General features: G+C 67.4%; 5 protein-coding genes across 6 annotated transcripts in view; 3 read left to right on the forward strand and 2 right to left on the reverse strand.

Annotated features, from left to right (window-relative positions):
* The window catches only part of DDX56 (DEAD-box helicase 56), a 28,569-nt gene extending 26,988 nt beyond the window's left edge, over nt 1-1,581 (reverse strand). Inside the window, exons 1-2 of the mRNA XM_048290191.1 lie at nt 1,482-1,581; nt 547-708 (exon numbers count right to left, since the gene is read on the reverse strand). Coding sequence (XP_048146148.1) covers nt 547-708; nt 1,482-1,538 — 219 coding nt within the window. The 5' untranslated portion in view covers nt 1,539-1,581. The remainder of the gene's footprint in view (nt 1-546; nt 709-1,481) is intronic.
* Nucleotides 1,582-1,825: 244 nt separating this feature from the next.
* TMED4 (transmembrane p24 trafficking protein 4) lies at nt 1,826-4,595 on the reverse strand. The gene is made up of 5 exons (XM_048290213.1): nt 4,420-4,595; nt 3,851-3,951; nt 2,523-2,648; nt 2,290-2,436; nt 1,826-2,195 (listed from the first exon to the last, which is right to left on the reverse strand). The coding sequence occupies exons 1-5, from the start codon at nt 4,562-4,564 to the stop codon at nt 2,046-2,048; spliced, it is 669 nt and encodes a 222-aa protein (XP_048146170.1). The 5' UTR covers nt 4,565-4,595; the 3' UTR covers nt 1,826-2,045.
* Nucleotides 4,596-4,785: 190 nt separating this feature from the next.
* LOC125319168 (interleukin-36 receptor antagonist protein-like) lies at nt 4,786-7,525 on the forward strand. Of its 2 annotated transcripts, XM_048290212.1 has the most exons (5): nt 4,794-5,078; nt 5,283-5,343; nt 5,422-5,510; nt 5,592-5,725; nt 6,385-7,525. In XM_048290212.1, exons 1-5 carry the CDS (start codon nt 5,075-5,077, stop codon nt 6,595-6,597), a joined length of 501 nt encoding a protein of 166 aa, XP_048146169.1. In that variant the 5' UTR covers nt 4,794-5,074; the 3' UTR covers nt 6,598-7,525. The 2 variants fall into 2 exon arrangements, with proteins under 2 accessions (XP_048146168.1, XP_048146169.1); XM_048290211.1 differs by having other exon boundaries at nt 4,786-5,343.
* A 770-nt stretch (nt 7,526-8,295) lies between these two features.
* LOC125319167 lies at nt 8,296-13,937 on the forward strand. Its single transcript, XM_048290209.1, has 6 exons — nt 8,296-8,766; nt 8,896-8,932; nt 9,021-9,130; nt 11,336-11,485; nt 11,568-11,692; nt 13,610-13,937. The coding sequence occupies exons 1-6, from the start codon at nt 8,415-8,417 to the stop codon at nt 13,811-13,813; spliced, it is 978 nt and encodes a 325-aa protein (XP_048146166.1). The 5' UTR covers nt 8,296-8,414; the 3' UTR covers nt 13,814-13,937.
* A 5,408-nt stretch (nt 13,938-19,345) lies between these two features.
* On the forward strand, nt 19,346-22,641 carry LOC125319164 (mucin-17-like). The gene is made up of 3 exons (XM_048290203.1): nt 19,346-22,090; nt 22,157-22,189; nt 22,224-22,641. Exons 1-3 carry the CDS (start codon nt 19,758-19,760, stop codon nt 22,516-22,518), a joined length of 2,661 nt encoding a protein of 886 aa, XP_048146160.1. The 5' UTR covers nt 19,346-19,757; the 3' UTR covers nt 22,519-22,641.
* The last annotated feature ends 1,171 nt before the right edge of the window (nt 22,642-23,812 follow it).

Here is a 23,812-nt window from a genome sequence, read left to right on the forward strand (position 1 = left end):
ACCCCCACTCGTCTCCCGTCCCAGTGCCCCCCAGTCCCCCCCAGCCTGCCTCACTCCCAAACACCCCCGGCAGTGCCCACTGGACCCCCAGTGCCCCCCAGTACCCCCCAGTGCCTCCCAGTGCCTCCCAGTACCCCCCCCAGTGCCCCCCCAGCCTGCCCCATTCCCAAACCCCCCCGGCAGTGCCCACTGGACCCCCCAGTGCCCCCCAGTACCCCCCAGTGCCTCCCAGTGCCTCCCAGTACCCCCCCCAGTGCCCCCCCAGCCTGCCCCATTCCCAAACCCCCCCGGCAGTGCCCACTGGACCCCCCAGTGCCCCCCAGTACCCCCCAGTGCCCCCTGGACCCCTCAGTGCCCCCCAATACCCCCAGTCCCCCCCAGCCTGCCCCACTCCCAAACCCTCCCAGCAGTGCCTCTTGTACCCCCAGTGCCCCCCAGTACCCCCCAATACCCCCAGTGCCCCCCAGCCTGCCCCACTCCCAAACCCCCCCCGGCAGTGCCTGCTGGACCCCCCAGTGCCCCCCAGTGCCCCCCAGTGCCCCTCACCTCCTTGATGCCCAGCAGTTTCTGCAGCAGGGGCAGCCCGTACGCTCCCGTTTTCCCGGAGCCCGTCCTAGCCCGGGCCAGCACATCCCGGCCCTCCAGGGCCAGCGGGATGGCCTGCGCCTGGATGGCCGTGGGCACTGCCCAGCCCAGCTCCGCCACCGCCTGCGGGCACGGGGGGACTCAGTGGCACCACGGGGACACCCCCTCCCCATCATGGGGGCACCCAGTGCCACCTCCCGGACACCCCCTCCCCAGGGCAAGGTGCCCAGGGTCACCCCATGGACAGCCCCACACCCACGGCACGACCCCCATTGCCACCTCACGGACACCCCCTCCCCACTACAGGGGTCCCCAGAGTCCCGCCCGATCCCCCCCTCCCCACTGTGGGGGTCCCCAGTATCCCCTCAGGGACAGCCCCACACCCATGGCCGGGTCCCCAGTGTCACCACCCCACAGCCCCACAGACACCCCCTCCCCACTATGGGGGTCCCCAGAGTCCCTCCCGATCCCCCCCTCCCCACTATGGGGGTCCCAGAGCCCCTCCCGATCCCCCCCTCCCCACTATGGGGGTCCCCACTGTCCCCTCCCGGTCTCCCCCTCAGAGCATCCCCACGTCCCGGTCCCCTCCTCACTGAGGGCCCGCAATGTCCCACCTCCAGAGTGACCCCACAATCCTCTCCCCACGCACCCCAGCGACCCCCGCTGTCCCAACCCCCTCCTCCCCACCCCCAAAAAGACCCCGATCCCCTCCCCAAGGAGCGACCCCAGGCTCCCACACCCCCTCACGGGACGTCGTCGACCGCTACCCCCCCCCCCCTCCCTACACACCCCGCTCCTCCCCGGCCCCTCAGAGCCCTCCCGCGGGGGCTGAGCCCCTCTCCCGGTGCCCGCAGCCCCTCGTTGCCCCCCCTCACGCCCCTCGTTGCCCCCCGCACCCGCAGCAGCCGCCCGTCCAGCCCCATGTGCTCGAAGCCCTCCGCCTCCGCCGCCATCTCGGCCCTGCCGCCCACAGACACTTCCGGTCGCGCGCCCAGAGCGCCGCCAGGGCGGCCGGGAGCTTACAGCGCCCCCTGGCGGTGGAGGACTGACAGCACACACACCCCCCCCCCCACCCCGTGACACCCCAAAATCCCCTCCCCCCTCCCGGGGATCATTTTTGGCGAGGATTCACCCCCCCCCACCCCCCCGGCAGCGAGAAAACGCCCTTTAGACAGGCATCTGAACGCCTGGAGCACGAGGAACCCCATCCCCACCCCAAAAACACACCGACAACTCTTGGTGGAACCAAAAATAAACCCTTTATTCCCACCCCCCAAAATATCCACATCGCAGGGGGGGAAGGCCCCTCTGCTCCCCCCAAACCCACCCACCCTCCCCCCGGGGGGTCCCAGCAGACAGCAAGGGTCCCTCCCCAAACCCAAACCTAGAGGTGGGTGGGCACCCCCCTTTGGCGGGGGGTGAGGGTGGGGTTTGGGGGTGGGTTTGGGGGTGGGTTTGGCCTACACCAACTTCTTGGCCTCGAAGAAGCTCTTGAGGTGCCTCATCTGCCAGATGCCGGTGAGGATGAGGATGATGGTCTGGGCTATGGACCACCACAGCACGCGCTGGTTCGTGCTCTCGCTGGTCATGCGGAACCGCTCCTCCCGGTACTGCCACGGCAACCGGAGTCAGCCAGGCACCAAAACCGCCTGGATTCACCCCAAAACAAAAAAAAAAACACCACCTCCCTGCCCTCTCGCTCACCCTCTGGTAGTTCTGCTCCTTCTGGATCTGCTCCACCTGGTCCAGCAGCTGCCGGGCGCGCAGCTGCAGCTCGGTCAGCTTGTCCTTGGCGGCGATCTCGGGGTAGTTGTTGGTGTGCTCGCCCACCTGGATGTCCAGGTGCACCCTCTGCGCGGGGGCACGGGGCCGTCACCAGGGCTGTGGGCAGCGCTGGCACGGCCCCGGGGCACGGAGGGGAGGCCTGGTGGCGTTACCAGTTTGCCGCCGGCGAACAGGGCCATGCGGGTGGAGTTGGAGTGCAGGCAGATCTGGTGCTCGCCCGGCGTGTGGGAGGTGAAGGTGAAGCGGCCCTCGGAGCCGTACTGCCGGGACAGGACCACCTGCGGCACGGCGGGCACGCGGTCACTGCCTGGGCACCGGGGTATGGACACTGGCACTGCCCTGGGTACTGGGGTATGGACACTGGTACCTCCTGGGTACTGGGGTATGGACAGTGGCACTGCCCTGGGCACCAGGGTATGGACACTGGTACCTCCTGGGTACTGGGGTATGGACACTGGCACTGCCCTGGGTACTGGGGTATGGACACTGGTACCTCCTGGGTACTGGGGTATGGACACTGGCACTGCCCTGGGTACTGGGGCATGGACACTGGCACTGCCCTGGGTACTGGGGTATGGACACTGGTACCTCCTGGGTACTGGGGTATGGACACTGGCACTGCCCTGGGTACTGAGACATGGACACTGGCACTGCCCTGGGCACCGGGGTATGGACACTGGCACTGCCCTGGGCACCAGGGTATGGACAGTGGCACTGCCCTGGGTACTGGGACATGGACACTGGCACTGCCCTGGGCACCGGGGTATGGACACTGGCACTGCCCTGGGCACCAGGGTATGGACAGTGGCACTGCCCTGGGTACTGGGACATGGACACTGGCACTGCCCTGGGTACCGGGGCATGGCCACTGGCACTGCCCCAAGCACTGGGAGATGGCCACTGGCAGCTCCCGGGCACCGGGACGTGGCTGGGCTGGGCCAGGGACCCCTGGCCAGGATGGAGCAGCACCCAAGGGACCCTCAGGGACCCCTGGCCAGGATGGAGCAGCACCCAAGGGACCCCTGGCCAGGATGAAGCAGCACCCAAGGGACCCTCAGGGACCCCTGGCCAGGATGAAGCAGCACCCAAGGGACCCTCAGGGACCTCTGGCCAGGATGAAGCAGCACCCAAGGGACCTCTGGCCAGGATGAAGTGGCACCCCAGAGACCCTCAGGGACCCCTGGCCAGGATGGAATGACACCCAAGGGACCCTCAGGGACCCTCAGGGACCCCCATCCCAGCTGCAGTAGCACCCAGGGGAAACCCCCGTCAGAGCCCCCTCCCCATGCCCAGGGGATGCCCAGAGCCCCCTCCCCATGCCCAGGGGATGTCCCAACCCCCCAGAGCCCCCTCCCCATGCCCAGGGGATGCCCCAACCCCCCAGAGCCCCCTCCCCATGCCCAGGGGATGCCCCAACCCCCCAGAGCCCCCTCCCCATACCCAGGGGATGCCCAAGCCCCCAGTCCAGCCCCCTCCCCACCTTTCCGTCGGGGTCTTTGACCTCCACGTGCATGCCCAGCCCCGGTGTGGAGGGCAGGAAGGACTCGGACTGTTTGTCCCACAGCTGCGTCCGGTAATTCCCTGGCAGCCGCGACGGGAGCACGGGGTCGGCCCGGACCCGGTACCCCCGGCCCGGTATCCCGGTGGTCTCTTCCTTCCCATCCTCCCCCACCCAATTCCGCAATGGTTCCTCCCGGTCCCCGGTAGTCTCGGCACCCCCCTCCGGTCCCTAATGGTCCCTCCCGTTAATTTCCGCCTCCTCCCCCGCCCCGGTCCGCAGTGGTCGTTTCCATCACTCCCGGTGGTCTCGCCCACACCCCTGGCCCTGGGGGTCTCTCCCGTTGCCACCTCCGGTCCTGGTGGTCTCCTCATCTCTCCCCCCCCCCAGCCCAGTGGTTCCTCCCGTTAACTCCCCCCGGCCCTAAATTGTGTGCGTGTTTCCCCCCCACCTCCCCCACAAGTGCCCAGTGGTCTCTCCCGCCTACTCCCTCCCCCCCCCCCCCGCCACTCCCCGGTGGTCCCTGCCGCCGCCGCCCCCGCTGCCCTCACCGATGACCATGGTCTCGTCGGGGATCTCCTCGATGAAGCAGCGCTTCTCGGTCTCGCCGATGTGGAAGTAGAGCCCGTGGGCGCCCCAGCCCAGCAGCAGCATCGCGGCCACCGCCGCCCTCAGCGCCTCCCCCAGCGCCGCCATGGTCCCTCCCGCCCGCCTGCCCGGCCGCCGGGGGGCGCTCTGCGCATGCGCGGGCACCTCACCCGGCTCCGCGCGCACGCGCAGTGCCGCCCTCAGCGCCCGGCCCGCGCGCCCGCGGCTTCGCTCCTCGCTCTGCGCATGCGCCGCGCGCCCGCGGCCACTCAGCGCCCCCCACGCCGCCCCGGCGGGAGTCCCGCCGCTCCCGCACTGCGCATGCGCACCCGCCGCCGCGGTGGCGCAACAGGGAGGGCGCCGCTCCCTCGCTGCTGAGGTCGAGGGTTCGAGCCCCGCCAGCGCTGCCGCGGGGGTCGCGGTATTCCCCCCGTGGTGCCGCGCTGTCGCCCCCCGCCATGTGTCCCCTCGGTTGTCGCCCCGCGGGGGTGCTGAGCAACGGGCAGGGCGGGGCCCGCCCTTCCCGGCAGTGTGGCAACATCACCGCCACCCTCCTTCCTTCCTTCTTCTCTCAGCGTCGCCCGCGCGGTGCCCGCAGTGCCGGGAGCCGGGGGTCCCATGGGTGAGCGCTGCCCGGGAACCCCGGGCACGGCCCGGCCGGGCGGGAGGGCACACGGAACGCTTGGCACCGACGGTGACACCTCGGGGACCCCCCCGGATTTGAGGAGGGGTCCCAAAGGCTCGGGGGGCGCGGGCAGGGGGCTCGGGGGGCGCGGCGGGGCCACGGCGGCCGCCCTCAGCCTCGCCCTCCTCTTCCTCTGCGCAGAGGCCGAAGGCTTCGCCCTCTGCCACGCGCCCGCCATGCAGACCAAAGTCTTCCAGTACCGGTAAGGGCCAGCCCGGGGGGACACCGGGGGTGGCAGGGGCAGCGCGGTGGCACCGCTGGCCGTCCCCCCGCCCCGCAGGCTTTGGGACGTGAACCAGAAGTCGCTGTACCTGCGCGATGACCAGCTGGTGGCCGGGCACCTGCAGGGCGCCAACGCCGCGCTGGAAGGTGACGCGGGCACACGGGGACACGGGGACACGCGGGTGGGACACGAGCTGACGGCTCCCCGTGTGCCCGTGTCGCCCGCAGAGAAGGTGTTCTGGGTGCCCAACCGCGCCTTCGAGCCCGCCCGGCTGCCCGTCATCCTGGGCATTCGCCACGGCTCCCGCTGCCTGAGCGCCGAGCGCGGGCGGGCCGGAGCAGAGCCCCAGCTGCGGCTGCAGGTCGGGGACAGCAAGGGCACAGCAAGGGGATGGGGATGCCAAAGGGATGGGGATGCCAAGGGGATACCGCGGGGATGGGGGTGCCACGGGCATGGGGGCACCAAGGGGATGGGGACGCCAAGGGGACGGGAATGGGGGACACCGCAGGGACACCACGGGGATGGGGATAGGGATGCGAAGGGGATGGGGACACCAAGGGATGGGGACAGCAGAGGGATGGGGGCACCGTGGGGATAGGGATGGGGACACCACGGGGATGGGGACACCAAGGGGATGGGGACACCAAGGGGACAGGGATGGGGACACCAAGGGGATGGGGACACCGTGGGGACACCGTGGGGATGGGGATGCCACGGGGATGGGGACATCAAGGGGATGCTGGAGGGAGGGGGATGGGGATGCCGAGGGAATGGGGACACCATGGGGACAGGGATGGGGACGCCAAGGGGATGGGGACATCAAGGGGACAGGGATGGGGACACCACGGGCATGGGGACACCGTGGGGAGGGAACACCTGGGGACACGGCGACCTCCGGGCTGGGGACACGGGACACGGCGGGACGGGGCCGCACCGGGCCGATGGAGCACGGGGGCCGCGGGGCCGGGACGCTGCCGGGCGGTGTCCCCGCGCCGCGGGTGACACGGGGGTGGCCCGCAGGACGTGGACATCCGGGAGCTGCCCCGAGCCGGGGACAGCGCGGCCGCCTTCACCTTCTTCCGCTCCTACCGGGACGGGCTGTGGCGCTTCGAGTCGGCCGCGCACCCCGGCTGGTTCCTGTGCACGTCCCCGCGCGGCCACCAGCCCCTGGCTCTCTGTCGCCACCGCGATGTCACCTCCCAGCTGCTCGACTTCTACTTCCAGCTCTGCTGAGCCCCTCCCCGGCCACCGGCGCGGGGACAGCCGAGCCCCGGGAATGGTGACAGCCTCCTGGGAAGGGTGGCATCCTCACTGGGATGGTGCCATCCTCACCCCTGGGATGGTGACAGCCCCCTGGGGAGGGTGGCATCCTCACTGGGATGGTGCCATCCTCACCCCTGGGATGGTGACAGCCCCCTGGGGAGGGTGGCATCCTCACTGGGATGGTGCCATCCTCACCCCTGGGATGGTGACAGCCCCCTGGGGAGGGTGGCATCCTCACTGGGATGGTGCCATCCTCACCCCTGGGATGGTGACGGCCCCCTGGGAAGGGTGGCATCCTCACTCCAGGGGTGCTGGCAGTCCCCTGGGGAGGGTGGCATCCCCCCCAGGACGGTGACATCCCCCTGGGGAGGGTGGTATCCTCACCCCAGGGACGGTGACATCCCCCCGAGGACGGTGCCATCCTCACTCCAGGGACGGCGACATCCCCCTGGGGAAGGTGGCATCCTCACCCCAGGGATGGTGACATCCCCCTGGGGAGGGTGGCATCCCCCCGAGGACGGTGACATCACCCCGAGGACGGTGACATCCTCCTGGGGAGGGTGGCATCCCCCTGGGGAGGGTGGCATCCCCCCGAGGACGGTGCCATCCCCCCCGGGACGGTGCCATCCTCACCCAGGCATGGTGACATCCTTGCTCCTCGCTGGCGTCTTCCCCGGACTGGTGACATCACCCGCAGGACGGTGCCACCCCAGCAGGGATGGTGACACCTCCCCGCCCCCCTCCGCGGTCGGTGCCATCCCCCTGGGGACAGTGCCATCCCCTTGGGGACAGTGCCATCCCCCTGGGGACAGTGCCATCCCCTTGGGGACAGTGCCGTCCCCTTGGGGACAGCGACACGCTCACCCGGGGCGCTGAGGGAATAAAGATGCTGATGCCACGCGGTGCCCGCGGCGTGGGTGGCACGGAGGGGCCAGGGCGGGGTTGGTGGCCCCGCTGGCCGCGTCACCGCGGCGGGGTGGCCGCTCTTGCGCCACCCGCGCGATGGGGACAGAACGGGACATCCCCGGGCGGGGGTGACGCGGCCCCGCGGCCCGGCCCCTTCCCGGATCCTGTGGGGCCGCCCGGGGACACCGTGGGGACCCGGGACACGGGATTTGGGGGGACAGGACAGCGTGGGGACAGGGGACACGGGATTTGGGGGGACAGGACAGCGTGGGGACAGGGGACAGCGTGGGGACAGGGGGTGTGGGACAGTAGGGACAGGGGACACCGTGGGGACAGGGGACACGGGATTTGGGGGACACGGGACACCGTGGGGACAGGGGACACGGGATTTTGGGGGGACAGGACAGCGTAGGGACAGCATGGGGACAGGGGGTGTGGGACAATAGGGACAGGGGGGGCGGGCGCAGAAGGGACACGGGGTACGGGGGGATGTGGGGACAGGACATGGGGACAATAGGGACAAGGGGACACCGTGGGGCCACGACACGAAGGATCTTGGGGACAGGACATGAGGACAATAGGGACAAGGGGCACAAGCCCAGGGACAGGACACACGGGAACGTGGGGACAGGGGATGGGGACAATAGGGACAGGGGATGTGGCGTTTTGGGGACTGGTCACCATGGGGACAGAGCAAGTGGGATCGTGGGGACAAGGCACACGGGACCTTGGGGACAAGGCACGGGGGACCATGGGGATGGGGCACCTGGGAGTTTGGGGACAGGGAATGTGGGACCTTGGGGACAAGGCACACAGGACCTTGGGGATGGGGCACACGGGAGTTTGGGGACAGCGCTCACGGCACCTTGGGGACAGGGCTCATGGTGACCACGGTGACAAGGCCCATGGCACCTTGGGGACAGGGCCCAGGGGCCTGGCAGGGACCACCCGCGGGCTGCCAGGGGACCCCGCAGGGACAGGGCTGGCCCAGGGGACACGGCGCAGGGGATGGCACAGGGGACATCTTCGCCACGGTGCCCGCGGCCATCACTGGGGACGCTGGCACGAGGTGGCATTTCGCCACCGCTCGGCGTCACCGTCACCCATCCCTCCCAATTACCGGGGCGGGCTCTGTCCCCCACCCTCCCGGCCGGCCCTATAAAGCCACTGCCACCCGTGGGGACAGCCCAGAGCGCGCGGGACACGGGATCCCGGGAGGTGACACATCCGCAGGTACCGCTGGGGACGGGCACAAGCCGCCTCCTGCTCGGGGACAATCCCGAGGGCGTCCGCTGCTGCTGCTGCCACGCGGCTGTCCCCACCCGTGTCACCCGTGTCACCCACGTGCCACCCTCTCCGCAGGCCCAGCCATGTCCCGCACGTCCAGAGCTGCCCTCAGGTGAGCGGAGACAGCGCGGGGACGGGGCTGTCCCCTCCTCACCCCCTCCCCCCGGGTGTCACCTCCCCTGACCCCCCTGTCCCCACAGGGGGACACCCCGGGGACGCCCCGCGGGGCTCACGGCGGGCAGCGGGGACATGGCCGAGCCCGTCATCGACCCCGACATGGTGGCCTTGTTCGAGGAATTCCTGGGGACAGGTAGTGCCTGGCGGGTGCTGGTGGCCCCCTGGCCCTGTGCCCGTGGCCCTGTGGCCCTGTGCCCGTGGCCCTGTGCCCATGTCCCTGTGTCCCTGTCCCCATGTCCCTGTGCCCATGTCCCTGTGCCCGTGTCCCCATGTCCCTGTGCCCATGTCCCTGTCCCCATGTCCCTGTGCCCGTGTCCCTGTGCCCCTGTCCCTGTGCCCGTGGCCCCGTGTCCCTGTGCCCGTGGCCCTGTGCCCATGTCCCTGTGCCCATGTCCCCGTGTCCCTGTGCCCCTGTCCCTGTGCCCGTGGCCCCGGGTCCCTGTGCCCATGTCCCTGTCCCCATGTCCCTGTGCCCGTGTCCCTGTGCCCCTGTCCCTGTGCCCGTGGCCCCGTGTCCCTGTGCCCATGTCCCTGTGCCCATGTCCCTGTGCCCGTGTCCCCATGTCCCTGTGCCCATGTCCCTGTGCCCGTGTCCCTGTGCCCCTGTCCCTGTGCCCCTGTCCCTGTGCCCGTGTCCCCGTGTCCCTGTGCCCCTGTCCCTGTGCCCGTGTCCCCGTGTCCCTGTGCCCATGTCCCTGTGCCCATGTCCCCGTGTCCCTGTGCCCCTGTCCCTGTGCCCGTGGCCCCGTGTCCCTGTGCCCATGTCCCTGTCCCCATGTCCCTGTGCCCCTGTCCCCGTGTCCCTGTCCCCATGTCCCTGTCCCCGTGTCCCTGTGCCCCTGTCCCTGTGCTTGTGTCCCCATGTCCCTGTGCCCCTGTCCCCGTGTCCCTGTGCCCATGTCCCTGTCCCCGTGTCCCTGTCCCCGTGTCCCTGTGCCCATGTCCCCGTATCCCTGTGCCCCTGTCCCTGTGCCCATGTCCCCCTGTCCCTGTCCCCGTGTCCCTGTGCCCGTGTCCCTGTGCCCGTGTCCCTGTGCCCATGTCACTGTGCCCAGCCCTGCCCCACATGTCCCCATGTCCCTGCCATGTCCTCGTGGCCCAAACTCCCTGCGTGTCCCCTGCGTGTCCCCGTGTCCCTCATGCCCACGGGCCCGTCACCCCCACGTGTCCCATCCCCGTGTCCCCATGTCCCCCATCCCCATGTCCGTGTCATGCCCAAGCATCCCTGATGTCCCCAGTGTCCTCAGATGTCCATCCTCGCCATGTGCCCCCATCCCCACATCCTTGGGATGTCCCCGTGTCCCCATCCCCACATACCCATCACCCCCTGTGCCCCGTTTCCATATCCCCATGTCCCCGTGTCCCCATGTCCCCATGTCCCCATGTCCCCATCCCACATATCCATCGCCCCCTGTGCCCCGTCCCCGTGTCCCCACATCCCCACATCCCCACGTCCCCATGTCCCCACATCTCCACGTCCCTGTGTCCCCGTGTCCCCACATCCCCACATCCCCACGTCCCCACATCCCCGTGTCCCCATATCCCTGTGTCCCCGTGTCCCCACATCCCCGTGTCCCCACAACCCCACAACCCCACATCCCTGTGTCCCCACATCCCCGTGTCCCCATGTCCCCGTGTCCCCACATCCCCGTGTCCCCACATCCCCGTGTCCCCACAACCCCACAACCCCACATCCCCGTGTCCCCACATCCCCGTGTCCCCGTGTCCCCATGTCCCCGTGTCCCCATGTCCCCGTGTCCCCTTGCCCCACATCCCCGTGTCCCCATACCCCCGTGTCCCCATGTCCCCACATCCCCGTGTCCCCACATCCCCGTGTCCCCGTGTCCCCATGTCCCCGTGTCCCCATGTCCCCGTGTCCCCTTGCCCCACATCCCCGTGTCCCCATACCCCCGTGTCCCCATGTCCCCACATCCCTGTGTCCCCACATCCCCGTGTCCCCGTGTCCCCACAACCCCACATCCCCGCGTCCCCATATCCCTGTGTCCCCTTGCCCCACATCCCCGTGTCCCCACGTCCCCACATCCCCGTGTCCCCACAACCCCACAACCCCACATCCCTGTGTCCCCACATCCCCCTGTCCCCATGTCCTCGTGTCCCCATATCCCTGTGTCCCCTTGCCCCATATCCCCGTGTCCCCACATCCCCACATCCCCGTGTCCCCACATCCCCCTGTCCCCACATCCCCGTGTCCCCATGTCCCCACATCCCCGTGTCCCCACATCCCCGTGTCCCCACGTCCCCATGTCCCCACATCCCCGTGTCCCCGTGTCCCCACGACCCCACATCCCCGTGTCCCCACGTCCCCGTGTCCCCTCAGAGATGACCGCCCAGGCGGTCCCGATGGCGCCGCGCCCGCCCGCGCAGCCGTACCACTACGTGCTGCGGGACACGGAGCAGAAGGGGCTGTGCCTGCGGGACGGTCGCCTGGTGGCCACCAGCCTGCAGGGTGCCAACGCCACCCAGGAAGGTGGGTGTCCCTCCGGGGGGGGTGGGGGGCACAGGGGTGACACCCCCCCGTGGGACCCCCGCCCACCCCCCGTGTCCCGCAGAGCCCATCAGCGTCGTGCCCAACCGGCACCTGGAGCGCCGGCGCTGTCCCCTCATCGTGGGCATCCGCGGTGGCACCCGGGCGCTGTCCTGCGGCACCGGCCCCGAGCCCCGGCTGAGCCTGGAGGTGACCGGGGGGACCTGGGGGTGACCGGGGGGGACAACTCGATGTGGGGCAAGCTGGGGCAGGTGGGGACAGGCCAAGGGCTTGACCCAAGGTGGGTCAACTTGAGGTGGTTCAAGCCAGGTTGGGTCAATGCAAGTTGGGTTGACTCAAGGTGCGTCAAGCCAAGGTGGACAACTCAAGGTGGGTCAACTCAAGGTGGGTCAAGCCAAGGTGGGTCAAGCCAAGGTGGACAACCCAAGGTGGGTCAATCCAAGGTGGACAACTCAAGGTGAGTCAACTCAAGGTGGGTCAATCCAAAGTGGACAACCCAAGATGGGTCAACTCAAAGTGGTCAATTCAAGATGGTCAACCCAAGATGGTCAATCCCCAATGGGTCAACTCAAGGTGGGTCAACACATGGTGGGTCAATTCAAGATGGTCAACCCAAGATGGTCAACCCAAGGTGGACAGCTCAAGGTGGACAACTCAAGGTGGATGACCCAAGGTGGACAACTCAAGGTGGGTCAACTCAAGATGCTCAATTCAAGATGGTCAACTCAAGGTGAACAACTCAAGGTGGACAACTCAAGGTGGGTGAATCCAAGGTGGACAACCCAAGGTGGACAACTCAAGGTGGGTCAACTTGAGTTGGATCAACTCAGAGTGGATGACCCAAGGTGGGGGCACCCAGAGATGGGTCAACCCAAAGTGGGTCAAGCCAAGGCGGGTCAAGCCAAGATGGAAAGCCCAAGATTGGTCAACTCAAGGTGGGTCAATCCAAGTTGGGTCAACCCAAGGTGGGGCAATCCTAAAGTGATGTCATCCCAAAATGATGCCACGTGGAGGTGGGGTCACCTGGAAGTGGGGATTCCCCAGGGCGGTGTCACTTAATGATGGCCTCACCTGGAGGTGGGGTCACCTGGAGATGGTGTCACCTGGAGGTGGGGTCACCTGGAGGTGGGGTCACCTGGAGGTGGGGTCATCTGGAGGTGGGGTCACCTGGAGGTGGGGTCACCTGGAGGTGGTGTCACCTGGAGGTGGGGTCACCTGGAGGTGGGGTCATCTGGAGGTGGGGTCATCTGGAGGTGGGGTCACCTGGAGGTGGGGTCATCTGGAGGTGGGGTCACCTGGAGGTGGGGTCATCTGGAGATGGGGTCATCTGGAGATGGTGTCACCTGGAGGTGGGGTCACCTGGAGGTGGGGTCACCTGGAGGTGGTGTCACCTGGAGGTGGGGTCACCTGGAGGTGGGGTCATCTGGAGGTGGGGTCATCTGGAGGTGGGGTCACCTGGAGGTGGGGTCATCTGGAGGTGGGGTCACCTGGAGGTGGGGTCACCTGGAGGTGGGGTCATCTGGAGGTGGGGTCATCTGGAGATGGTGTCACCTGGAGGTGGGGTCACCTGGAGGTGGGGTCATCTGGAGGTGGGGTCATCTGGAGATGGTGTCACCTGGAGGTGGGGTCACCTGGAGGTGGGGTCACCTGGAGGTGGGGTCATCTGGAGGTGGGGTCATCTGGAGGTAGGGTCACCAGGAGATGGGGGAGTCACCTTCAGATGGGGTCACCTGGAGACGGGGGGGTCACCTGGAGGTGGGGGGGTCACGTGGAGATGGGGGTCACCTTCAGATGGGGGATCACCTGGAGATGGGGGATCACCTGGAGGTGGTGTCACCAGGAGATGGGGGGCCACCTTCAGATGGGGTCACCTGGAGATGGGGGGCCACCAGGAGCTGGTGTCACCTGGAGGGGGCCTTCCTTGACGTGGTGTCACCAGGAGATGGGAGGCCACCAGGAGATGGTGTCCCCAGGAGATGGGGGGGCCACCAGGAGCTGGTGTCACCTGGAGGGGACCTTCCTCGAGGTGTTGTCACCTGGTGGCGGTGCCCCCTGGCCGTGGTGCCCCCGTGGGCGATGTCCCATTGCCGTCCCCTCCCCGGGCAGGACGTGGGGATACAGGAGCTGTTCTCCAGCGACCAGGACCGGGCCACCCCCTTCACCTTCTACAAGACCTTCGGGGGCTCCACGCACACCTTCGAGGCCGCCGCCTTCCCCGGGCTCTTCCTCAGCACGGCCCCGGGCCCGGGGGAGGCGCTGGCCCTGGCATCCCCCCCCGGTGCCACCGCCTTCTACCTGCGCCGCAAGTGACGGTGCCACCGCCGCGGGGACACCTCGAGGGGACACGGCCGTGCTGGGGGGACACGTCCCCGTCTGCCGCTGCTTCCTGCCCGTGCCACGAGTGACAGCGGCGCCGCCGAGGGGGCACCTGCGGGTGGGGGGGATGTCTGTGGGTGGGGGGGTGTCCGTGGGTGGGGGGGTGTCCGTGGTGAGGGACACATCCAGGGCTTAGGGACACATCCAGGGCTTGGGGACATCCAGGGCTTGGGGACATCCATGGTGAGGGGGGACCTCCAGGGCTTAGGGACACATCCAGGGCTTAGGGACACATCCAGGGCTTGGGGACATCCAGGGCTTGGGGACATCCATGGTTGGAGGGGCAGCCATGGCTGGGGACACATCCAGGGCTTGGGGACACATCCAGGGCTTGGGGACATCCATGGTTGGAGGGGCAGCCATGGCTGGGGACACATCCAGGGCTTGGGGACACATCCAGGGCTTGGGGACATCCAGGGCTTGGGGACACCCATGGTGAGGGACATCCAGGGCTTGGGGACATCCATGGTGGGGACACATCCAGGGCTTGGGGAGGGAGCTCCAGGGCTTGGGGACATCCAGGACTTGGGGACATCCATGGTGGGGACACATCCAGGGCTTGGGGACCTCCAGGGCTTGGGGACACATCCAGGGCTTGGGGACACATCCAGGGCTTGGGGACACACCCAGGGCTTGGGGACCTCCAGGGCTTGGGGACATCCAGGGCTTGGGGACATCCATGGTTGGAGGGGCAGCCATGGCTGGGGACACATCCAGGGCTTGGGGACACCCATGGTGAGGGACATCCATGGCTCGGGGACATCCATGGTGGGGACACATCCAGGGCTTGGGGACACATCCAGGGCTCGGGGCCCTCCGGGGCTCGGGGCCTCGGTGGCCCTGGGGACGCCTCCGTGGCCGTTGTCGCTCCCAATAAAGCGCCGGACGTTGGTGTCACCTCGTGGGGCGTGACTGGGGGGGCAGAGCCGCTCCGGGGGGGGCAGGGGGCTCAGGACCCCTTTGGGGGGGCTCAGGACCCTCCTTTTGGGGTCAGGACCCTCCTTTTTGGGATCAGGACCCTCCTTTTGGGGTCAGGACCCCCCTTTTTGGGATCGGGACCCCCCTTTTTGGGCTCAGGACCCTCCTTTTGGGGTCAGGATGTTCCGGGGGGAGCTCAGAACCCCTTTGGGGTGGCTCAGGACCCTCCTTTTGGGCTTAGGACCCTCTTTTTGGGATCAGAACCCTCCTTTTGGGCTCAGGACCCCCCTTTTGGGATCAGGACCCTCCTTTTGGGGTTAGAACCCTTCTTTTTGGGCTCAGGACCCCCCTTTTTGGGCTCAGGACCCTCCTTTTGGGCTCAGAACGTTCTGTGGGAGCTCAGACCCCTTTTGGGGGGGCTCAGGACCCCCCTTTTGGGGTCAGAACCCCCCTTTTGGGATCAGGACCCTCCTTTCGGGGTCAGAACCCTTTTTGGGCTCAGAACCCTTTTGGGGGGGCTCAGGACCCTCTTTTTGGGCTCAGAATCCTCCTTTTGGGCTCAGGACCCTCCTTTTGGGCTCAGAACCCCCCTTTTTGGGCTCAGGACCCTCATTTTGGGGTCAGGACGTTCTGTGGGAGCTCAGACCCCTTTTGAGGGGGCTCAGGACCCTCCTTTTGGGCTCAGAACCCCCCTTTTGGGATCAGAACCCCCCTTTTGGGCTCAGGACCCTCCTTTTGGGCTCAGAACCCCCCTTTTGGGATCAGAACCCCCCTTTTGGGCTCAGGACCCTCCTTTTGGGGTCAGAACCCCCCTTTTTGGGCTCAGAAGCCTTTTGGGGGGGGGGGCTCAGCCCCTTCCCCCCGCCGGGCCCGATCCCCCCGCGCCGAGAGGGGGCGTGGCCTCGGACAAGGAGGGGGCGTGGCCTCGGACAAGGAGGGGGCGTGGTCTCGGACTGAGGGGCGTGGTCTCAGAGAGGGAGGGGCGTGGCCTCGGACTGAGGGGCGTGGTCTCACATTGGGCGTGTTCATGCATACTAATGACCCCTTCCCGCCCCAAGGGGGGGCGTGGTCTCACTGGTGGGCGTGTCCATGCATACTAATGACCCTTCCCGCCCCCAAGGGGGGCGTGGCCAACCCCGACCACGCCCCCCGCGCGCGGCAGTGCCGGTAAGGGAAGGGGGAGGGGAGGGGAGGGGGCGGCACCCGGGGGTCCCCAAGGCCCGGGGGGGGTCCGGGGTCCCCTGAGGGTCCCCAGAGAGTCCCCAGAGACCCCCAGAGTTCCCCTCCCCCCGCCGGGAGAGCCCCCCCAAATGTCAGGGACACCCCAAAAACTCGGGGCCCGCTTGGGGCCCCCCATAACCTTTGCCCCCCCTCCTCTCCCCCCCCATAACTTTTGGGGACCCCCATAACTTTTGGGGTCCCTTATAACTTTTGGGGTCACTCCTGCCCCTTTTGGGGTCCTTGGGGTCCACACCCCCCCCCCCCCCCGGACTCTGAGGGTCCCCCTGGAGCCCCCCCCCCCTCCTGTCCCTTTTGGGGTCCCCCCCACCCCCTTGAAGTCACCCCTGCCCCTTTTGGGGTCCCCTATAATTTTGGGGTCCCCCCTGGGTGCTGACAGTGCCCCCGGCGCCCCCACAGATCTCTGCCCCCCACTTTTGGGCCCCCCCCCCCCCCCCGTTTTAAGTCACCTTTGCCCCTTTTTGGGGGTCCCCCCACCCCTCCTGACCCCCCCAAAACCTCTGAGCCCCCCCCAAACCCCACTTCCGGGGGGGGGAAGGGTCACTTGGGGGGGCGGGGCCTCACTAGATTTTGGGGTGCCCCCCCTCCCCCATCCCATCAGCACCCGCAGCAGGGTGCGAGACCCCCCCCCTCAATTTTGGGGTACTGCCCCCCCTCCCCTCCCCTCCCCCCCGGGGGATCTTTGGGGTTTCCCCTCTCCCGGTTGGGGGAGGGGGGGAGGGGTCTTTTTGGGGTGCTTGGGGGGGTTTTTGGGGTCCCCCCTCCCCCGTTTCCTGTCCCGGCGGGGCGGAAGCGGCGCGGGTGACGCGGGTGGCACGGGGACGGTGAGGCGGGGTGGCCGCGGGGTGGCCGCGGGGTGGCCGTGGGTGACACGGGGTGGCCGTGGGTGACACGGGGAGGGTGGCACGGGGACGGTGAGGCGGGGTGGCCGTGGGTGACACGGGGTGGCCGTGGGTGACACGGGGAGGGTGGCACGGGGACGGTGAGGCGGGGTGGCCGTGGGTGACACGGGGTGGCCGTGGGTGACACGGGGAGGGTGGCACGGGGACGGTGAGGCGGGGTGGCCGTGGGTGACACGGGGACGGTGACACGGGGTGGCCGTGGGTGACACGGGTGACACGGGGTGGCCGTGGGTGACACGGGGTGGCCGCGGGGTGGCCGTGGGTGAGGCGGGGTGGCCGTGGGTGACACGGGGACGCTGGCGCGGGGTGGCCGTGGGTGACACGGGGTGGCCGTGGGTGACACGGGGAGGGTGGCACGGGGACGGTGAGGCGGGGTGGCCGTGGGTGACACGGGGACGGTGACACGGGGTGGCCGTGGGTGACACGGGTGACACGGGGTGGCCGTGGGTGACACGGGGTGGCCGCGGGGTGGCCGTGGGTGAGGCGGGGTGGCCGTGGGTGACACGGGGACGGTGACACGGGGTGGCCGTGGGTGACACGGGGTGGCCATGGGTGACACGGGGACGGTGACACGGGGTGGCCGTGGGTGACACGGGGTGGCCATGGGTGACACGGGGACGGTGACACGGGGTGGCCGTGGGTGAGGCGGGGTGGCCGTGGGTGACACGGGGTGGCCGTGGGGTGGCCGTGGGTGAGGCGGGGTCGCCGTGGGTGACACGGGTGACACGGGGACGCTGGCGCGGGGTCGCCGTGGGTGACACGGGGTGGCCGCGGGGTGGCCGTGGGTGACACGGGGACGGTGGCGCGGGGTGGCCGCGGGGTGGCCGCGCCGGCTGCAGGTGCGGAAGGAGGGAGGGAAGGAGGGAGGGAGAACCCCCAGAGCCCTCCCCAGCCTCTCCTTCCTCCTCCTCTTCCTCTTCCTCTTCCTCCTTCCTCCTCCGGGCCCTCCCTCCGCCCCTCCCTCTCTCCTCCTGCGCTTCCTCCTTCCCTCTCTCCTCGCTCCCCCCGCCTTTCCTCGCTCTGCCTGCATCCTCCCTCCCTTCCTTCCCTCCCTCCTTCCCTCCCACCCTTTTTCCCTCCTCCATCTCTCTCTGGCTTCTCCCTCTCAGCTTCCATCTCCCCTCCTTCCCCCCCTCCCTTCCTCCCTTCCTTCCTCCTCTTCCTCCTTCCTTCCCTCCCACCCTTTTTCCCTCCTCCGTTTCTCTCTCGCTTCTTCCTCTCAACTTCCTTCTCTCCCTCTCTCCCTTCTCCCTGCCTCCTCCTCCTCTTCCCTCTCTCCTCCCTCCTCTTCCTCCTTCCTCCCTTTCTCCTTCCCTTCCTTCCCTTCCTTCCTCCTCTCTCCTCCATCCTCCCCTCCCTCCCTCCCTCCCTCCCTCCCCTCACCCTCTCCCTCTCCTCCCTCTCCCCAGGGCCTCCTCACGCCATGGCCACTCCTCCGGCCACTCCTCCGGCCACTCCGGAGCCGCTCCGCGCTGTCCGGCGGCCGTAGGGAGGGGCTGACCCATGGAGCCGCCCGGTGCCCCCCCCCGCCCCCGGGCTCCTGGCAGCGCTGGACGCCATCGCCTTCTCGGGGGGAGGGGCCGAGACCCCCGCACTGACCCCCGCACTGACCCCCGCACTGACCCCCGCACTGACCCCCACACTGACCCCCGCACTGACCCCTGCACTGACCCCCGCACTGACCCCCGCACTGACCCCTGCACTGACCCCCGCACTGACCCCGGCACTGACCCCCGCACTGACCCCCGCACTGACCCCTGCACTGACCCCTGCACTGACCCCCCGCGCTGACCCCCGCACTGACCCCCGCACTGACCCCCACACTGACCCCCGCGCTGACCCCCGCGCTGACCCCCGCACTGACCCCTGCACTGACCCCCACCCTGACCCCCGCACTGACCCCCACACTGACCCCCACGCTGACCCCCGCGCTGACCCCCACCCTGACCCCCACGCTGACCCCCGCGCTGACCCCCACCCTGACCCCCACCCTGACCCCCGCACTGACCCCTGCACTGACCCCCACCCTGACCTCTGCCTTGACCCCTGCCCTGACCACTGCACTGACCCCTGAGCTGACCCCTGAGCTGACCCCTGCCCTGACCTCTGCCTTGACCCCTGCCCTGACCCCCACCCTGACCCCCAGCTTGAGCCCCACCCACATCCCTGCCCTGACCTCCACCTTGACCCCCACCCAGACCCCTGCACTGACCCCCACCCTGACCTCCACCTTGACCCCCACCCTGCCCCCCACCCAGACCCCCACCTTGACCCCTGCACTGACCCCTACTCTGACCACTCCAGCCCCCACCCTGACCCCCACCCTGACCCCCACTCCAGCCCCCACCCTGCCCCCCACCCTGCCCTCTGCCCTGACCCCCACCCAGACCCCCACCCTGCCCCCCACCCTGCCCCGTGCCCCCACCCCCGACGTGTTCTGGGCCAGCCTGCTCCGTGTCCAGCTCTGCGTCCAGGAGCTCCAGGGGGCCATCGAGGGGCAGCCGGACACCGGGGACCTCCCCCAGCCCGGGGGTCCGGAGCCCCTGGATGGGGCTGGGAGAGTCTCCCAAGAGATCCAAGGCCATGGGTCTGGGCTTGAGGACATCTTCCAGGTGTCCGTGGGTGAGGACATCCCAGCCAAATCCGTGGCCAAGGATGAGGACATCCCAGCCAAATCCGTGGCCAAGGGTGAGGACATCGCAGCCAAATCCGTGGCCAAGGATGAGGACATCCCAGCCAAATCCACGGCCAAGGATGAGAACATCTTCCAGGAGCACCAAAGCCATGGATCCACATTTGAGGACATCTTCCATGTGTCCATGGATGAGGACATCCCACCCAAATCCATGGCCAAGGATGAGAACATCTTCCACCAGCATCAAAACCTTGGATCCACCCACGAGAGCGTCTTCCAGGTGTCCACAGATGGGTCCATCCCACCCAAATCCATGGCCATGGATGAGGACATCCCACCCGTGTCCATGCCCAAGGATGAGAACATCTTCCAGCAGCACCAAAACCTTGGATCCACCCACGAGAGCATCTTCCAGGTGTCCACAGATGGGTCCATCCCACCCCTGTCCATGGCCATGGGTGGGAGCATCTTCCAGGAGCACCAAAGCCACGGATCCACATTTGAGGACATTCTCCAGGATGTCCAGGACATCCCACCCAGTTCCGTGCCCAAGGATGAGGACATCCCACCCTTGTCCGTGACCATGGATGAGAACGTCTTCCAGAAGCACCAAAGCCATGGATCCACCCACGAGAGCATCTTCCAGGTGTCCATGAGTGGGGACATCCCACCCCTGTCCATGGTCGTGGATGAGAACATCCTCCAGGAGCACCAGTTCCGTGGATCCACCCATGAGAGTATCTTCCAGGTGTCCATGGGTGGGGACATCCCACCCAATTCCGTGCCCAAGGATGAGGACATCCCACCCCAGTCCATGCCCGTGGATGAGAGCATCTTCCAGGTGTCCACGGATGGTTCCACCTCACCCAATTCTATGGATAAGGACATCTCGCCCAAGCCCACAGACGAGAGCATCTTCCAGCAGCACCAATTCCATGGATCCACCTACGAGAGCATCTTCCAGGTGTCCACGGATGGCTCCATCCCACCCAAATCCATGGCTGTGAAGGAGGACATCCCACCCAAATCCATGGCCATGGATGGGAGCATCTTCCAGGAGCTCCAAAGCCACGGATCCACATTTGAGAACATTCTCCAGCTGTCCATGGATGAGCCCATCCCACCCAATCCCATGGCCGTGGATGAGGACATCCCACCCCAGGCCGTTCCCGTGGACGGGAGCGCCTTCCCCGAGGACCAACGCTTTGGGTTCCTCTTTGGGAGCATCTTCCAGATGTCCATGGGTGGGGACACCTCCCACGGCCAGGTGACAACGGACGGGACCACCTCACCCAGGACCGAGCTGTCCGAGCGCTGGGAGCGCGTGCTGAGGGACAGGAGCTTCCCGCCCGCTGTCGTCACCATGGGTGGGGACATCCCCCACGTGTCCGTGCCTTTGGACATCTCATCATGGACCGTGACTATGGGTGGGGACATCTCCTGCACATCCATGGCTTCAGACACCTCATCCCGGACCGTGGCCATGGATGGCACCAGCTTGCCCAAGACCATGACCATAGGTGGGACCATCTCATCCAAATCCGTGACCATGGATGGTCCCGTCTCGCCCAACTCCATGACTGTGGATGAGAGTGGCTTGTCCAAGACCATGACCATGGGTGGGACCATCTCACCCAAACCCATGACCATGGATGGGTCCATCTCTCCGGAGCCCCTTTCCATGGATTCAAGGAGCTCATCCAAGACCATGACCATGGGTGGAACCATCTCACCCAAACCCATGACCATGGATGGGTCCATCTCTCCGGAGCCCCTTTCCATGGATTCGAGGAGCTCATCCAAGACCATGACCATGGGTGGAACCATCTCACCCAAACCCATGGCCACTGATGGGACCCTTTCTCTGGAGCCCCTTCCCATGGATTCGAGGAGCTCATCCCAACCCATGACCATGGATGGATCCATCTCTCTGGAGCCCCTGCGCATGGATTCGAGGAGCTCATCCCAACCCATGGCCACTGATGGGTCCATCTCTCTGGAGCCCCTTCCCATGGATTCGAGGAGCTCACCCAAGCCCATGACCATGGGTGTCACCAATTTGTCCAAGACTGCGACCACGGATGGTCCCATCTCACCCAAATCCATGACCACGGATGGCACCATTTCTCCAGAACATGTGCCCACCGGTTTGACCAACTCATGCCAGCCCATGGCCATGGATGGTCCCATCTCACCCAAGTCCATCACCCCGGATGAAACAATTCCTCTGGAGGATGTTCCCATGGATTCAAGGATCTCATCCACGCCCACGCCCATGGATGGGACCACCTTGTCCAAACCCATGGCCATGGATGGGTCCATCTCTCCAGAGCCCCTGCCCACGGGTTCAACCATCTCCCCCAAGTCCGTGACCATGGATGGTCCCATCTCACCCAGATCCCTGACCCCAGATGGGTCCATCTCTCTGGAGGACGTTCCCATGCGTTCAAGGATCTCATCTGAGCCCATGACCATGGGTGGGACCACCTTGTCCAACCCCGTGGCCATGGATGGGACCCTTCCTCTGGAGTACCTGCTCATGGATTTGACCATCTCATCCCAGACCGTGGCCCCGGATGGGACCACCTTGTCCAACCCCGTGGCCATGGATGGGACCCACCTTGTCCAACCCCGTGGCCATGGATGGGACCCTTCCTCTGGAGCACCTGCTCATGGATTTGACCATTTCATCCCAGACCGTGGCCCCGGATGGGAGCACCTTGTCCAAGACCGTGACCGTGGGTGGAACCCTCTCCCCCAGACCCATGACCATGGATGGGTCCACCTCTCCACAGGACATTCCCACGGATTCAAGGACCTCCTCCAAGCCCATGACCATGGATGGGACCACCTTGTCCAACCCCATGACCCCGGATGGTCCCATCTCCCCCAGACCCATGACCATGGGTGGGACCCTTTCTCTGGAGCACCTGCCGTGGATTTGACCATCTCCCCCAGACCCATGACCACGGATGGTCCCATCTCCCCCAGACCCATGACCATGGATGATCCCATCTCCCCCAGACCCATCTCCCCAGATGGTCCCATCTCCCCCAGACCCATGACCACGGATGGTCCCATCTCCCCCAGACCCATGATCACGATGGTCCCATCTCCCCAGACCCATCTCCCCAGATGGTCCCATCTCCCCAGACCCATGACCATGGATGGTCCCATCTCCCCAGACCCATCTCCCCAGATGGTCCCATCTCCCCCAGACCCATGACCATGGATGATCCCATCTCCCCCAGACCCATGACCACGGACGGTCCCATCTCCCCAGACCCACGACCATGGGTGGGACCCTTTCTCTGGAGCACCTGCCCATGGATGGTCCCACCTCATCCCAGACCATGACCACGGACGGTCCCATCTCCCCCAGACCCATCTCCCCAGATGGTCCCATCTCCCCCAGACCCCCGAGCCCCTAAACACAGCCAGGAGGAAGAGGAAGGTGACCACGACCACGACCTCGACCACGCTGACACCGACGACGCCGACGACCCCGGCGCTCCTCCCGGGAGGACGAGGAGGACCTGGACGAGGAGGACCTGGAGGAGGACCTGGAGGAGGACCTGGAGGAGCCCCATTTCCACACCAACCCCCTGTTCCAGAGCCGGCTGCCCCCGGGGGTGCCCCTCTACCGTCCCCACGGTGCCACCCTCGGTGCCACCCTCCGGTGTCACCCCTCGGGAGGAGCCACCCTCGGGGACATCGGTGGCACCCTGGGGTGGGGTGAGTGTGGTGACCCCCAAACCTTCCGGGGGGGGGGTGTTCATTTGGGGGAGGGGTCACACGGATGCTGATGGGGACCCCTCCCCCCCCCCTTTCCTTGTGTCTTCTCCTCCCCCAGGACCCCCCCAGACCCCCCGAGCCGGCGCTCGCCGACCCCCCGGACCGCCCCAAATTTTGGGGACCCCCCCGGCCCTCGGGTGGACCCCGAGTGGGGGGGCTGGACTCTCCCCACACCCCCTTGGAGGTCACCCCAGAGAGGGGTGGGGGGGACTCCCCCAGCCCTTGGGACCCCCCAGATTTACCCCAAAAAGGAGGGTCCCAAATCCCCCCAGATTTGCCCCAAAAAGGGGGGGTCCAACCTCCCCAGCCCCCCCAGATTTACCCCAAAAAGGAGGGTCCCAAACCCCCCCAGCTGTGCCCAAAAAGAGGGACCCCAAAGCCCCCCAGCCCCCCAGATTTACCCCAAAAAGGGGGGCACCAACCCCTTGCAGCCCCCCAGATTGG

The sequence above is a fragment of the Corvus hawaiiensis genome, chromosome 36 (genome assembly GCF_020740725.1).
Source record: "Corvus hawaiiensis isolate bCorHaw1 chromosome 36, bCorHaw1.pri.cur, whole genome shotgun sequence".
NCBI lineage: Eukaryota > Metazoa > Chordata > Aves > Passeriformes > Corvidae > Corvus > Corvus hawaiiensis.